Genomic DNA, 15979 nt, shown 5'->3' with positions numbered 1-15979 from the left:
GCAGCCCAGCCTGGCTCTGCTGTTGCTTCTTCTAGACCAGCGGTTCTCAACCTTCCTCATGCCGTGACCCTTTAATACAGTTCCTCATGTTGTGGTGACCCCCAACCATAAAATTATTTTCGTTGCTACTTCATAACTGTAATGTTGCTACTGTTATGAATCGTAATGTAAATATCTGATATGCAGGATGTATTTTCATTGTTACATATTGAACATAATTAAAGCATAGTGATTAATCACAAAAACAATATGTAATTATATATGTGTTTTCCGATGGTCTTAGGCGACCCCCGTGAAAGGGTCGTTCGACCAAAGGGGTCTCGACTCACAGGTTGAGAACCGCTGATCTAGACTAAGCCCTTTTGTGTGTTACATCCCCAGCTTTAATAACTGTTTCTTCATAGCCACCTGGACTCTTGTGAAACTTTTCCTGCATGAAGTCAAGAAACCCACACTATAGGCAGCCCTAGGCAGAACCCTCGGGCCCAGGTCCCCTGTCCTGTGGCACTATCCCTGGAAGGCAGCTGTTTCGGGGCAGACTACCCTTGTATTGCCAGCACCTTATATAGAGATACACTCAGTAAAGGCGTTAAACTAACCAGCAGTGGGAGCCTGAGCAGAAAATGTGCTACTTCTCAACTCTCTAGGGCCTACAGTCTAACAGAGAAAATATGCTCCAAAACAGTCACAAAACATTCAGTCATAAACTACAATCCTTACTCCAGTTTACAAGAAGATTAGCGGAAAATATGTGCTCCAGGTCACAGGTGCTTCGGCTGGCCGGGGAGGCGGTGAGGAGTGGCTGGCTGTGGTGGCTGGGGAATGAGGAGCGTCCGTGTCTGTGTGTGGAAGAGAGAAACCAACGAGCCTCCTATGAAAACGCCTGATTTCTTTGGCAAAATTCGACACTGGCTCTTCCAGTGTTGGATCAAGCGGACCGACCTGCTGCTTGTGTTAGTAGGATGGCAGACGAATTGGGTTATTGATCTTGAGTATCAAGGTGTATTTGTCATAGCAATGGATGCTTTTTTCCCTGAGACAATCAGTGCTTAGCTAAGGATCGCAAACAGGTCCCGATGACGTGGGGTGATGTTGCTCAAACAGGCCGTGTTGTGTGGGGTACATACAGCCCTTGAAAACCAGAGTCAAGTCCACGTGCACTTCTCCATGGCGTGCTCGCGCCGGCCGCAGTCACTGTACTTACTGGTGTCCTTCCAGCTTGCCACACTGTCGGGGGCCACCGAGATGGGACCGAGAGAGCGAGCATGAGCAAAAGAACATTTCTTTTCTCTGGGGCTTTTCTCTTTTTGTTACTGAGGTGTCTCTGTAAAGGCATTTGACACACTGGCAGCCTCACACAGGACAGCGCTACACTAACCTCAGGCTGAGGGCTCAGCTGCAGGACAGAGCTGAACGCAACCACCAAACTCACTGGGAAGTCCTGGTGTTGGGACGGAGAGACCACCACCCTCCAGGCCCTTCCAGCTCCATAAGGGTGAGGTAAGGGTGAGGTAAGGGTGACGTGGGAATGACCCATGCCGAGGGCAGAGCACACAGGCACCTGCCCACATTCCTTCTCTGCAGAGACAAGCCCGGTCAGACCTGCTGCTCCCAGAGCAAGCGGCTCCTCACTCCTGCATCACAGCGCAGGTCCCTGTGCCTCCACACTCACACCCACGGGACACACACCGAGATCCACATACCTGATGTTCTTATTCACAAGGGTGTGAAGGGATACGGTGCACACACTCAGACACACGCACACACTCACACTCACAAGCACATGCGTGGAGGAAGCGTTTTGTTTATCTGGGTGTCCCAGCACACACACGCGCGCGCTCAGGCCCCCACAAGACCCTGGAACATGGGTGTGCTGACCTCCACCCCATGCACCCCAGCACGGACAAAGCCGCAACTCCCTGGCGGTCCCCCGGAGTTTTGTCCTCCTTCCCAGCCGTCCCCAACTCCCCAGGCCTGCGGCGCCCGCGGCCATGTCCCACGGAGGCGTCCCCAACCCCCCTCCCCGCCCCCTGGCCGCCGAGGGCGGGGCGGCGCCAGGAAATGCCCAGGGGTGTGTGTCACCTGCCCCGACGGCTTGTTGATCCCCGAGCGCCGCCTCGGAGGTCGGAGCGCAGACCCAGGACGCGGCCCGGCGCAGCATGAGCAAGTTGGGCAAGTTCTTTAAACGGGGCTCTTCCCGGAGCCGCGCGGCGCCCAGCCCGCAGGAGGCCCTGGCGCGGCTGCGGGAGACGGAGGAGATGCTGGGCAAGAAGCAGGAGTACCTGGAGAGCCGCATCCACCGGGAGCTCAGCCTGGCGCGCAGGCACGGCACGCGCAACAAGCCAGGTAGGCTGGCCGGCGCCGGCGCGCCCTCTGCCCCGCGGGCACCTGCTGGGGGCCCCACAGGCGGCGGCTGCGCTCCCCCAGCCCGTCTAGGCGCTGGCCCCGGGCTGCGACTGCAGGGTGCTGGGCCCGCCGCTCTAGGAGGGCAGGGTGATGGAGATGAGCAGCACTATAGGCAATATTTAAAACACTCAGAATGAATGCAAAAAAATTCACGATGAACAAAATATCAGAAATTTACATAAAACAGGATCGGTATTATTGACCCCCCCCCCCCCCCATGCTGGCTCTTTTGTTTTGTGCCCGGTGCTTCTTTATTTAAGATTCTTTTAAAAAATATATCTGCTTTGTTCAACATGGATTTTTTATTCATTTATTTTGAGTTTTAACTCTATGGCACGGAAATGTTATTTATCTCGACTACTGCAGTTTTTGGAGGCCCCTTACATTTTGCTCCTGGCTGGCCTCACCCAGTCCAGCCCTGCTGACCTCAGCACTAAATATCAGGCTTTCTCCCGTGCTCTTGCCTATGGAATCACACACTTCAACTTGCACCTAAACCTCCACTGAAGTACATTCTAGTACGTTCCGGTGTACCGGGTGTCTCCGCTGCTGAAGACTTTAATCGGCTGTTGTGCAGCTGAGACATGATAACAACCACAAAAGCAAAAGTCAGGGAATTAATTATTAAATTTCTTATCACTGGTTTTTGCCACTCAAGGGACTTTGGGTCGGTAACAATACCTAGTGTTTCTGTTGCACCTTGAATCCTTTATTCTTGGCCAGAGTTCCTTGATTTTTCATGGTACAGCCCTCTATACAGAGGAGCGATCTAAACAGCACCTGTGGAACATAGAAAACCCAGCGAGGAGATGAAGGGATTTGTTCCTGTAACTCGAGGGCAATGGCAGACCCAGGACAGAGGTGGCCGCACAGGACTCTGCTCGCCACCAAACCCTGGACTTGCCTCCTTAAGTCATAGAGAACCTTGGGAGATGGACTCCCTCCCCCAAGCGATGCTGCCATCGTTAAACCCAGGACAGGAACACTGTCTCCTGGGTGGACCTTGAAACCCTGCTGCTCCCGTAAAAATGCCTCCTGATACATTTGTGCCCATTATTACCAACAATAAGAAGGTCAAGTTTCGTTTTTCTCTGCTAACTATCTCACTTTTCCCCATATTATAGTCTGTTTTCCAGTGAAGTGCTGGTTTCTATTTTTATTTTATGCCTGAAAATATTTGGGGACGTTATTAAATGCGGTTTCTCCGTGAGACTAGGCCCCTGGGGCTTGCAGAAAACTCACTGCCTTTCTGTTCCCTGGCCTTCTCTCCCGTGTGGCATGTACCTGCCTTTTCCTTAGTGTCAGTCAGGGGTTTTCTTTTCTTTTTTCTTTTGTCATCCATTTGGATCTGTAGAAAGCTTATTTACAGTAGTTGCTCAGGAAATACTGGTTTTAAAAATCTGAAAAAAAAAAAAAGAATATCTGCTTCTCAGAAGTGGTAAAAATATAGATTTGCTTTCAGAAGACAAAAATGTAAAATAAACATGAAAATGTTCTCCAAGTGGCAATTCACTAAAGGGCATATGACTAGAGGTGACAAAGACACCAAAATATTAAAGACAGCACTAAGCACATCAGCCCAGCTTCCTTAAGTCAGAGGTGTTTCAGACGGATGCCAGGGCCAAGTGCAAATTAGCAGCTGGCGTCAGCAGGCCGTTTCCTCTCCGTCCTGCCTCTTGGGGACTTCTTTGGTGCTGCCCAGCCTGCCGGGGCCTTGGGAACAGGAAGAGCTGGTTAGCATGAGGTTATCTGTAATCTGAACTATGGAAAGAATTCAGTCAGACCCAGCTTTGGAAGCACTGTCCATAGCCTCATCACCAAATAACCCAGGTCCTTTCACATGCACATAGTTACGGACTTCCATTAGCCACCAGGGAATATTGCCACACACATAGTAAGACCCAATATACTTGGTACTAAATGGACTTTGCTCGCTCAGTGTTGGTCCTAGAATGGCCATAATTTACATGACAACCAGAGTGACTTCACGCATGTGCAGTTAAGCTTTTACTTCTAGAGGTGGTTGGCCAGCTAACATGCTGTCAAGAACACTAGTTGAGTAGCCAACTAGTATCGTATGAGGAGGGACCACACTCCTGGCCGGTACAAATTCTTCAGCGATCTATTTCTCTACAACAACAGAAGTCTTGAGAGCATTCATCTGAATGTCAAAAATAGTTTTCTTGGTAAAATGAGTAACTGACATTAGCATAAGAAATGCGAGAAATGGAAAAAAATAGAAAAGAAGCCAGATGAATTGAATAGGAAAACATGTGAGAAGTGGGGTCTCACTGGTGAAGTTGTGGGCACGCGAAGTATGTGGACTGGAGAAAATAGTCAGAAAGCCTTTGTTGTTCCCCATGGGAGAACAGGTGATAAGAATGTGCTGGGTGTATAACTAACCTAACATTAGGGTGGTACCTGAGGCTCCACCTCAACTCAGTGCCGCGTGGCATCCTGGTTCGGGTGGGTCTCTGGCCTCCCGCAGGGCACAGCACCTGCCAGGGCACAGCACCTGCCAGGGGACGGGGCTGCGTCTTCAGTGAGCCTTGCATTCTCGGTGTATTGAACCTAAAGAGACATAGAGTTGGGACTTCACTGAGCTCATGGAACAGGCTGACAAACTGCGTTTTGCCTGCTTGGCCAACGTATGTTTGTTTAATGCGTGTGCCTGTAGAACTTAGTCTGAGACATACCTTCACCGTAACGTGTAGCAAGGCTGTGCAGTGGTGGCGAAGTCTCACTGCAGGCTTCTTGGGCAGGTACTGTAATCCACCAGACAGACCCCCAGTCTGCATCACCAAACTGGCTTGGCAACAGTCATGATGCTCCCGGCCCCGCTGATCTAAGAGAGGAATGCTTGGAGCAAGACTTATAATTCGGTTAGAAACTTGAGAGGTCAGACATCCTTCAGTGCAGTTATTCAGATGGCGCTGTAGCTAGTGACCTGCGTGTGAAAAGCACACTTTCTGTATGTCACTGAAGTGTTTTCTCCTCCTGCTGACCGTCCTCTAGAGCAGTTTTCAGTCCTGGCTGTGCATTAAAGTCCCTTGAAGCCTGGGCCCCACCCCCATGGATTCTGCTCTCAGTGGCTGGGGTGCGGTGTGGGCACCGGGTGATTCTTTGTGTCCTGGGTAAGTAAGGGTTAGGACCCTAACTCCACAATCATGGTACTGAGGCAGAAGGACAAGCTCTCTTATCTTACGCTGTGCCCTCACCTTTTCCATAGCATGGCTCCCATGGGCACTGATAATATTGGATGCTTCATGGCTGGTGTCCTCTGCTGACCCCTCCTGCCATATGGATGGATGGGACGCCCTAGGGGGCCACTGTTCTAACCTCCCTGTGCATGTGTGTGCACATGTAAATGATATCATGAAGAGAGAGTCATAGAGATTTTTCTCAAATAGAATATCCTGGTCCAGTTTTTTCACATTCGATAGGAAGTGACTTAGTGTTGGAGTGAAGCAGTGGTTCTCAACCTCCCTAATGCCATGACCCTTTAATACAGTTCCTCATGTTGTGGTGACCCCCAATGTCATTGTTACAAATTGAACATAAGTAAAGCATAGTGATCAATCACAAAACCAATATGGAATTATATATGTGTTTTCCGATGGTCTTAGGCGACCCCTGTGAAAGGGTCGTGCGACCCCTGTGAAAGGGTCGTGCGACCCCTGTGAAAGGGTCGTTCGACCCCCAAAGGGGTCGCGACCCACAGGCTGAGAACCGCTGGAGTGAAGAGCCAGGGTGTCACAGCAGACAGCCTGGGTTTGAGTGCCAGCCTGGCCTGCCATTGAGAAACCCGGTAACTGTAGACCACGCTCAGAGCCTCCTCTCAGTTTCCTCATCTGCATGACGGCGATGAGGAGGCTGATACCGGAGCGGTGAGGATAGATGCCATTATTGTGTGAAGCCTTTATCCAGTGCTCTGGAAATATCAGCCGGTGTTACAACAGTAGCTGTTTTTGTAAAGCTGAGAGTAAGTTCCACTTATGGCCCAAACTGTGTCTCTGGAGCAGCAGGGACCAACCTACCGCACTGTGCGACATGAGGACTGTTTACAACGTGAGGACAGCAGTCCCTTCTCTGAGTCGCGGGTTCGCAGCCACCTTTGTGGCTTCCTCGGGTACCTCTTCCTGGGCTGAACCGTCCTCACCAGGCTGGGTCTGGGGCGAGCCGGTGAGACCCTAGGACACCCTGCAGGGTCTCACCCTGCGACCTGAGGGTGAACGCCCCTTAATTCCCACCCCAGTGCCCCTCTCCCTCGGGAGAGGCCCGGGCCTGCTGCTTACCTTGTGTCGGGCTGAGCAACAAAGGCAAACATGTCATCATGTGAAAAGGGTGTGCCCGGCTGGGTATGCTGGGCCTCAAGGCTGTTGGGCTGACAGAGAAGAAAGGTTTGGGCAGCGAGGAAGCAAGTTTGGCCCAAACCCCTACATTACATGCGATGGCAGTGAAAGCCAGGTGCGAGGCCTCTCCCCTCTTTATCTTCTATTTGAGTAAGAGGCCCGCTTGCGCCGGGGCATTCTGTTGGGAGGCTGAACTCCCTTTCGGGGCCGTGTTGGAACCTCTTTGGGCTTTTGAATTTGCTTTTTATTACCTTCGCGGAGCTGAATTCTGCAGTGGACCCCGGGGACCGGAGGACTTTATGTGAGGAGAACCAGGCCTGTGTGGGCAAGTTCAGTGCCAATGTTGTGAGGGCAGAGCGGCTCAGGTGACCAGCCAGCCATGGACTGCAGGTCCCCGAGGACGCAGTGCCCCTGGGAGAGGGATCACTTACCTGGCGACCTCCTTTCTAGCGAGTTTCCAGAATGTGCACCTCAGGTCACCAGGTCAGAAGTCCTGAGGACGTCTGGTGAAATGTGCAGCCACCAGGAGCCCCTAAATTCTGACTTGGTGGAAGGTTGAGTGCAGGGCCCAGAACCGGAACGAGTAACTCCGTTCTGATGCGCACTGCCCTCCGCATCCCTCTGCCCCCACTTCTGCCCTCACGGGGATGCCTGGACCAGGAAGCTCTACCTGCCCGCCGCCCCCCCTCCCCCCAACCCGTTTATCTGCTAAGGACCTGCCCTGGAGTTTCTGACCCATCCTCCCGGGAAAACGGAGGCTCACATGGGACTGTGGTCCCAGCCCTCTCGCTGGCTTGTTGTCCAGGTGCAATGACAACCGAGCATCATCATAAAGTGTTCTGTGTGCCTCTGCTACCTGGTCTTTTGTACCACACTCTACTCTGGGGCCCGGGAAAAGAGTGAGGTTTATTCTGTCACAATTGCCGGGAGCCAGTCCATCCTTGCTGTTTCAAGGGACCTGGCATATATGGCATACTGTTCTTAATATGTTTGCTCACCTTCTTGGCTCTATGTGTTTTAACCAAGGTCACCTCTCTGAGAAAGGTTGTTTCCCCAGGTAGGGATTTTCCCCTGAAGTTAGGGAGGGACTAAAACCCCTTAGCTAAGTGCCAGGCGGGTAATTAATCACTTTACGAACAATCATGCTTAAGCTACATAATCTTTACTCCCTGGAATGGAGATAAGAAACGCCCTAACCTTTGGAATAGAGATTGATAGGATTGGAATCAACTGGTATAAATACAGATGCAACAAGACAACAGGACACAGAACCTAGACACAGAATCTATATAGAACCTAGAGACAGAAGAACTTCGCTGGAGAGAACATGGCAAAAGATCCTGGACAGAAACTGGCCACAGAACCTAGAGACAGAACCTAGCGAGAGAACCTGGTAGGAGAACCTGGACAGAACCTGGCAACAGAACTTGGCAGGAGAACCTGGATAGAACCTGGCTGGAGAACCTAGCGAGGGAACATGGCTACAGAACCTGGCTGGAGAACCTGGAGAACCTAGCAAGAGAACATGGACACAGAACCTGGCTGGAGATCCTAACCAGAACTTGGCTAGAGATCCTGGCTAGGCTGCTGACCAACTGAACGCTGTCTCCGTGTCATTCCTTCTTCGCCGACTCCGTCCACACCTTTGGGGACCCCTAGACCTGCTGGGGTTGGACCCCAGCACACAATAACACAACCTATGTCTGGGCGGTCTCTCTTCTGGAAAAGACAGATCCATGGAAATGGGACCCCCTCAGTCCCCTCCCCCTGTTCCCTCCCCAGCCTGGGGAGCTCCTGGCTCCCACCCCTCAGTGGGAGGACCCAGCCTGGGGAGCCTATCACTTCCTTAAAGCTCCTCACTTCCTCCCACCTCCCTCTCCAGGAGCGGCAGGGTTCTGGGACTCACCTGTCACTCACACCTCTGTTGTGGTAAATAGCCTGGTTTGCAGCTGCTTATTCGGAGGCCCTCACTGGCTTTCCCCACTGGATTTGGAAAGAGTTAAAAATGCCAGCCAGATCGACCCTCTTCCCCTTAGGAAATCAATTTGTTAAGCTGGCACTCGCGATTTTACATATATTTCTATGAGATCTCTTATTTTTTTTTGGCCTTGAAATAACGATTTAAACCTTTTAATTGTATGATAGGAGCTGTTTCTTTTAGTTGAATCAGACACAGATTTGATGGGCAGCCGTGTGAGTGTGTGTGTGTGTGTGTATATGTGTGTGTGTGTGTGTGACTGTCAGAGTCTGTTAAACATGTTGAAGAAGAAGAACGGAGGGGAGAGCCTGTGGCCTGGGCCCCGTGCAGGCCCAGCTCCGTGTGCGCAGGAGGCTTCTCCCAGGTGCTCCGGGCCCACAGGTCGCACTGAGAGGGGCCAGCTGTCATCCAGCTGTGAACACAGCTGACCTGCATCTGCAGCCCAGGTCCTCTCAATTTCCCCACCGTTTCTCTTCAATACACCTGGTGAATTACTCCTAAAACCGGCTGCAGTCACACAAGTGCTGGTTTATGAGCTGATCGTGTGTTAGAGCCATCAGGTCGCCTGGAGAGGTTTTTAAAATTCTGTTGCGAGGCATCTGAGGGAGGCTCAAAGCCTTCCTGGCGGTTTTGATGTGAGCAGGTTCGCAGGACAGTGTGGGCACCCAGGAACCCACAGTGAGGACGTCCGTGAGGTTAGTTGGGTATTTTTCATCTTTGTGAACTCCTCTTGGCTTCCAGTTACCACCGTCCTCTTGGCTGTTGCCTCAGACGCCGCAGGCTAGAGCATTGCTAGTCTCTGGCTCGGCTTGGACAGGTTGCTGACTGTTCTAGCTGCTTCTAGGAGGGTAATGGGTGCCGCTTCTTGTGTGATGGATCTTCGAGTCTGCCTTTTTCCTTGGAGAACTCGGAGCAGCGTTATAAATATTGGAGCATTCATTTATTCTGCTTCATGTAAATTCCACAAAACTGGATAAGAGAGCACCATATTTGCAAAGAATAGGATTTTCCTCGATTTATGCTATCTTGTTTATGGAAACAGAGTTTGTATAGTCCTGTTTTAAAGCGGTCAGAGCTCCTAAACCTGGACGGTGGCTGCTCCAGCCCACGGCGAAGCTCTTTACCCAGGTTTCTAACTCGTGGGTATTTCCAGGGAGGGATGAGGCGCAGCTAGAAACCCCACGCCCATCCGCCCGGGACCACCTCCGTCAACCCTTCCTCAGCCCAGCAATCTACAGACCCTCAAAATGAAGCAAACACAAAAAAGCAAAAACAAGAATGATGACTTCAAAATCACAGGAAATGAAAAGTTGATTATTCGCTGTTAAAAGTCAGGAATAAAAATTTAATGCCAATCATTTAATTTAAATGAAATAAAGTTTACAGTTTTATATTTGGCTTACCTATAACTTTAGAGGAATAAAATTATGCATCCAAATATTTGACAGGCTCTTAGGACATTTTCTTTTCTACTTTAACATGAATTTCTAGAATCTCTTTATTCTTCCACATAGGGTTATATGCCACCTGGTCATACCGGGTGTGTCTTACTTGCTCAGCAGTAACATTGTTCAACAGGCCTGCTTCGATGCACAGCGCTATTTACACGACCAATTCTTTCCATATATTTTATGCATCTAAAGTGAAAGCAAATGTAGCTTTGGAGGCTGAGTATTCTAACTCAAAATTTCTAAAAAACTGCAGCAAGAAAAAGTTATGATTATGTTAAATCAATGTATTTAAAGATCACATATATAAGCCTATGATTTTGTGAGCAGTTTGAAAAATTCTACTTCTGTAAGCTCTCGATTTATTGGGCATTATTCTTCTACTTTTATTTGAGAAATTAAAGAATATTATAGCTCATCACCAGTTTCGTGTTGAACCTCTTGAATTTCAGATGGCAGGGGCTTGTATGCATTTCTTGAGATTTCGATAATAGGACCTCAGAGGAATAATCACACAATTACAGACAGCGAGCCGCAGGCAGGGCTCCAGGGCTTTCATTTGTTGGTCCTGAGGAGTCCCTGCAAGCCACGGGCACAGCGGTAGGAATGTCACTGCATCATATGAGCAGAAACGTTGTTTACAAGTAGAATATAGAACCATATTCTAGAACACACTCATGCAAACATACATATATACACATATACACACATATACACATACACACACAATATAAAATTATATCCATAGATACACATGCCTACCCTTTAGAATTAAGCATAATATACTATTCCTGAATTTTTCTGTTTAATACCGCTGGGCTCATATTCATGCTGTTTTCCTATATTCCAGGCACTAGCAGGACCAGAATTACCAATTTGTGAGCTCACAAACACTGCTGGTAGCAAGTAAAAGACTCATTCAAGTAGCTATCTATTTTGCCTGGTGTCCAGCATTAACTGAGTTTTTACAAAGAATATCAAGTAGATTTTAATTAATAGATTGGTATGTCCTGCCAATAACAGGTTAATTCTACTTGTTTGGCAATTGACCTAGGAAGCAATTGGTTACAAGAAATAAGAATGTCAGCGGGTATTTCAGATATCCTCTATGTAAGTATTTCTTCCTTCAGGGACAACTGAGGGCTGATTGGACTTTGAGGCCATGACCTCCCCGCTGAGACCCACCTGTGTGACCGCCTGTGTGCGAGGCCCTGGCCCTGAGGACTGCCTCGCCTCCAAGCAGGACAGGAGCGTTGTCTCTGTTGGAAAATGACCTTAGCTTCCTCCGTCCATTCGCTGTCTTTCTGGGGATGGGAAGGGGCGCCGATCGCTCTTCTTCTCATCTCTTATACTTTATAATATTAATAATCACCCTTTCTTTTTTTGTAAAATAATGTATTAGTTATTGACTCATAATTTTCTAACAAAGATAACATAATTGAAATATTTATTTTAACATATCTCCATATAAAAATGGTTTTCCATTCTAGAACAGAAATCCAAGTCATTTTATGACTGGTTGAATTTACAAGATCAAATCCTGTTAAAGAGTTCTTAAACGTTTTTATTGACTGCGATTTTAGTTCATTAATTTCATCTATTATTATCATATTTTGAGGGAAGGAAATTTCTTATTAAATTTATATGTGTTTGCTGAAAAAATCTTAATATTGTCTACATTATATCCAAAGGAGTTTATAATGTCTTATGCAATGCAATAAATAACATTTTTGCCACAACAATTTGATATTGTCATTTCATGAAATTTGTTGCATATCATTTATCTTTCCATCCATCTTCTTCCTTTCTTTTTTCCTTTCTTTCATATATATATATATATATATATATATATATATATATATATATATATATATAATTGTTGATAGTATTACAGATAGCTCCCATTTTCTCCCCTTTACCCCTTCCTCCCAGCCCCTTCCCACCCCCCAGGTCTTCACCACCCTAGTGCCCATGTCCATGGGCTGTGCATATAAGTATATAAGCCTTTGATTTATCTCTCCTGGTCCCCCAAACCCCACTTCGAGGTGTGTCAGTCTGTTCCATGCCTTCATGCTTTGGGTCTTATTTTGTTGGTCAATTCATTTTATTCATTGGATTCCACAAATAAGTGAGGTTATGTGATATTTATCTTTCTTGAATTGCCTTATTTCACTGAGCATAGTATTTTCCAGGCCTATCCATGCTTTCCCAAAGGGTAAGAGATCCCTCTATTTATAGCTGCATGGTATTACATGGTGTGAATGTCCCACAGCTTTTTTACCCACTCATCTACTAATGGGCACTTGGACTGTTTCCAAGTCTTAGCTATTATGAATAATGCTGCTCTGAAATAGGGGTGCATAAATGCTTTCTGATTGGTGTTTCTGATTTCTTGGGACATATTCCCAGAAGTGGGATTGCTGGGTTAAACGGAAGTTCCATTTTTAATTTTTTGAGGAAACTCCATACTGTTTTCCACAGTGGCTGCACCAGTCTGCATTCTCACCAGCAGTGCATGAGGGTTCCTTTTTCTCCACATCCTCGCCAGCACTTGTCATTTGTTGATTTGTTGATGGTAGCCATTCTGACAGGTGTGAGGTGATATCTTATTGTGGTTATTTATTTATTTATTTATTTTTAAAATATATTTTATTGATTTTTTTACCGAGAAGAAGGGAGCTAGAAACATCAGTGAGAGAGAAACATCGATCAGCTGCCTCCTGCACACCCCCTACTGGGAATGTGCCCACAACCAAGGTACATGCCCTTGACTGGAATCGAACCTGGGACCATTCAGTCCACAGGCCAACGCTCTACCACTGAGCCAAACCGCTTAGGGCCTCATTGTGGTTTTAATTTGCATTTCCCTGAGGATCAGTGACTTTGAACATCTTTCTTTCCTTTTTACAGAGTTCAGCCCAGTTCCTGGCTTGTTTACATCAGTAATCCTCTCCCAAACGCCCTTTCCTCAGGATGTCCCTCAACACTCTGCAGGCCCTTGTCCCTGTTCTCCAGGCACCTGCACCCCCGCTGCCTCATCATACGCCACTGCTGCGTCTTCTCTAGCTCCCCACTTCCCTTTCTCTGGCATTTGATATTGGTGACATTGCTGTGACCAGCTCGGTTCTGAGGATTGCGTCTCTGATTCCCAATGGTGCTAGGCCTGGAACTTGGCGGGGTTCAGTGGGGGAGGTGTGGGCCGGTGCCTGTGTTGCCATGGCCCCCTGTGGCACCTCCCCTCACCCTCCAGAGCGAGCTTCCACATCTGTGCATCCACTGACACCTGTCCTGCTCCTCTCCTCTGCCCTGGAGGTGAAGGATGTGACCTAAGCACCCAGGCCTGTTAGAATCCCTGGGCCCGGTTCCTGAAACACAGTAGGTGCTTAGCAAATGCTCCTTGAATGAGGACTGGGACTGAAGGCCCATTTCCTCCTGGGCTCCTCTGAGGCCGTAGGCTCTGCCTTTGTCCCTGCAGGGGCCACACGGTGCTGGGCGTACGCTAGATCCTCAGTGTGTCCTGTCCCGTGACTGAAAGGAAAGGGTAAGGAATGGTTTATAAAAGTGACGAGGGCCAGGGGAATTCATAGCGGGGTGGTGCCGGCCAAATGATAATAGAGTTTTCTAGTATCCCCCAGCTGTTTCCATCTAACCCTGACTTTGAAACACTTCAGTTTTTATTCCATTTGTGAAATGCTCATGGGGTTGGGTATCCAGGTTGTGCTTTTCTGGAGCCAATACCAGCTGCCACGGACAGAAATCAATGTTTGATAGACGAAGCGATTTGGATGTAAGACCAGGGCTTCCATTCAAGTTTCTCACCTAAAACAACCAGATTGTGAGACCTCCTAGTGAAGAGCTAAAGACGATGAGGTGTGGCGTTTGTATTTTAAGCACCGAGGCTGCTCCTGCGAGCCTCGCCTTTTAGTCCTTCCGTGGAGCTCGTCCCTGCCCAGGAGGGGAGCGCGGTCATGCAGTCTCCTCTTTCACAGACAGGGAGTCTGCAGTCATGGGTGTGATGGCTCCTAAAAGGTGCTTGCTTTTTGCCAGCGAATGCCTCAGCGATGCACGCCTGCACACACCCTGAGTGCGGGAGTCAACAGGTTGACCTTGAAACCCAAGATGCCGTACTCATCCTGTGAGCGATGAGGCGGCTACGCTTTTCTGCTTTGTGTTGTGTCTTCATCGGTGACCGAAGCCTTCCTCTGGCAGCACTGTGGAGCAGGGAGGCACGGGGCTGGTTGGATTTTGTGAGGGGCAATTCTTAAGTTTCAGTCCCAATCCTCGGGGGGCTGGAGTGAGGGCTCTTCCCAGCTCCCCCGGCAGCGGGACTCGGGACATTGTCCTGTGACTCCATTGCTGAAGGCAGCACTGGCAGGCGGGGAGACCAGCCCCACCCCTGGCTGCTTCTCCACCGCAAAGGAATACAGTGAGTTCCTTTGTTGTAGGAAGAATGCCAGCCAGTCTCACCTGGTGCTTTCGTGCCACACGGGAGCTTGGAGGATTAAATTGCACCCTCTCCACAGGCTAAGGGCCTCGGCTCTAGATGCATCCCTTTCTGCCTAACCCAGAGCGATGCTGGATTTGCAGTTTATTGCATGTCTTTGGAAAAGTACAGTTGTTACATTCCCAAATCGTTTATTAGAAAACGAAGTCAGAGCCTGTTCATCCCGGGGCGGTGGCATCATATCTCCACGTGAACAGCAGCTCCCGGCGGGCGCCCGCCCAAACAGGTCTTGCTCTTTGGAACAGAAGCCTCTTGTCTGAGTGTTTGTGAGAGGCTTACTGTGCCTGGCAGATGTCGCCAGACGCATCAGGTGTCTGGGGCCAGATCCAGCCACTCAGGAGTCATCGGTTTTGCTCACACACGGTTCTGTTTGAAAATTGCAGATCAGTTTTTGAATGTGGGGATTTTGCATGCAAATCCGGATCTCCGGCTTCTTTGACCGGATGGAAGCCACAGGAGCGTGTTGCCTCCAGGAGCTCAGGCAGGTGTCTTCCCGTCACCAACTTCACATAAACGCCCTCCCCGCCCCCCTCCTACCCCCTCTCAGGTGGGAAGACAAAGAAGGCCTCTCCCCTAACCTCTCTCTGCCCCCCTCCCCCCACCGTCTGCCTGGCCCTGTGAGTGGAGGACTCCCTGGAGGCCGCTCTGTAGTTTGTGGTGTGGTAATCACAGTGTAAACTGAGATCTCAGCTCTGGGTGAGCGGTCTAGTTTCTCCCAAACATTCTGAAGGGCAGAAACCATATATTAACTAACATAGGTGTTTAAGACTGCGCCCAAACCAGGCCTGGTTATGATTTGTAACAAACACTTGCAGGAGTGGGCATTAGACACAGGGCTCCCACACCCTGGGCTCTGACAGCCCGTGGAGGAGGTGAGGGTGCTGCGGAAGCCCCTGGCATTCAGTGGTCACTCACCATGTGCCGGCCACTGCACTGGATACTCTACATGCTATTTCATTTAAGCCCCAACAGCCGAATGAGTTGTATCACCATTTCCCAATAAGCGACTCATGGGAGGCCACAGAGCTATGGCTGGATGGAGCCTGGATTTGAAAGTGGGCAGCTGACTCCAGAGTACAGTGTTCTGCTGTGGTCTTCTAGACATTGTTGTTATTCACATGGGAGAATGCCACTTAAGAAGAGTGAAGGTCCCACATCAAGGTCAGTGCTCACAGTGAAGGTCCCACACCAAGGTCAGTGCGCACAGTGAAGGTCCCACACCAAGGTCAGTGCGCACAGTGAAGGTCCCACACCAAGGTCACTGAGCACAGTGAAGGTCCCACACCAAGGT

The 15979-nt window shown here is 49.2% G+C and overlaps 1 protein-coding gene across 1 annotated transcript in view; it reads left to right on the top strand.

The window, feature by feature from the left end:
- Positions 1–2075: 2075 nt before the first annotated feature.
- CHMP4C (charged multivesicular body protein 4C) overlaps positions 2076–15979 on the top strand; it is a 32708-nt gene continuing 18804 nt past the window's right edge. Inside the window, exon 1 of the mRNA XM_059672641.1 lies at positions 2076–2346. Coding sequence (XP_059528624.1) covers positions 2160–2346 — 187 coding nt within the window. The 5' untranslated portion in view covers positions 2076–2159. The remainder of the gene's footprint in view (positions 2347–15979) is intronic.

Source organism: Myotis daubentonii, chromosome 17 (assembly GCF_963259705.1).
Source record: "Myotis daubentonii chromosome 17, mMyoDau2.1, whole genome shotgun sequence".
Classification (NCBI taxonomy): domain Eukaryota; kingdom Metazoa; phylum Chordata; class Mammalia; order Chiroptera; family Vespertilionidae; genus Myotis; species Myotis daubentonii.
This window is presented reverse-complemented; position numbering and strand designations above follow the sequence as displayed.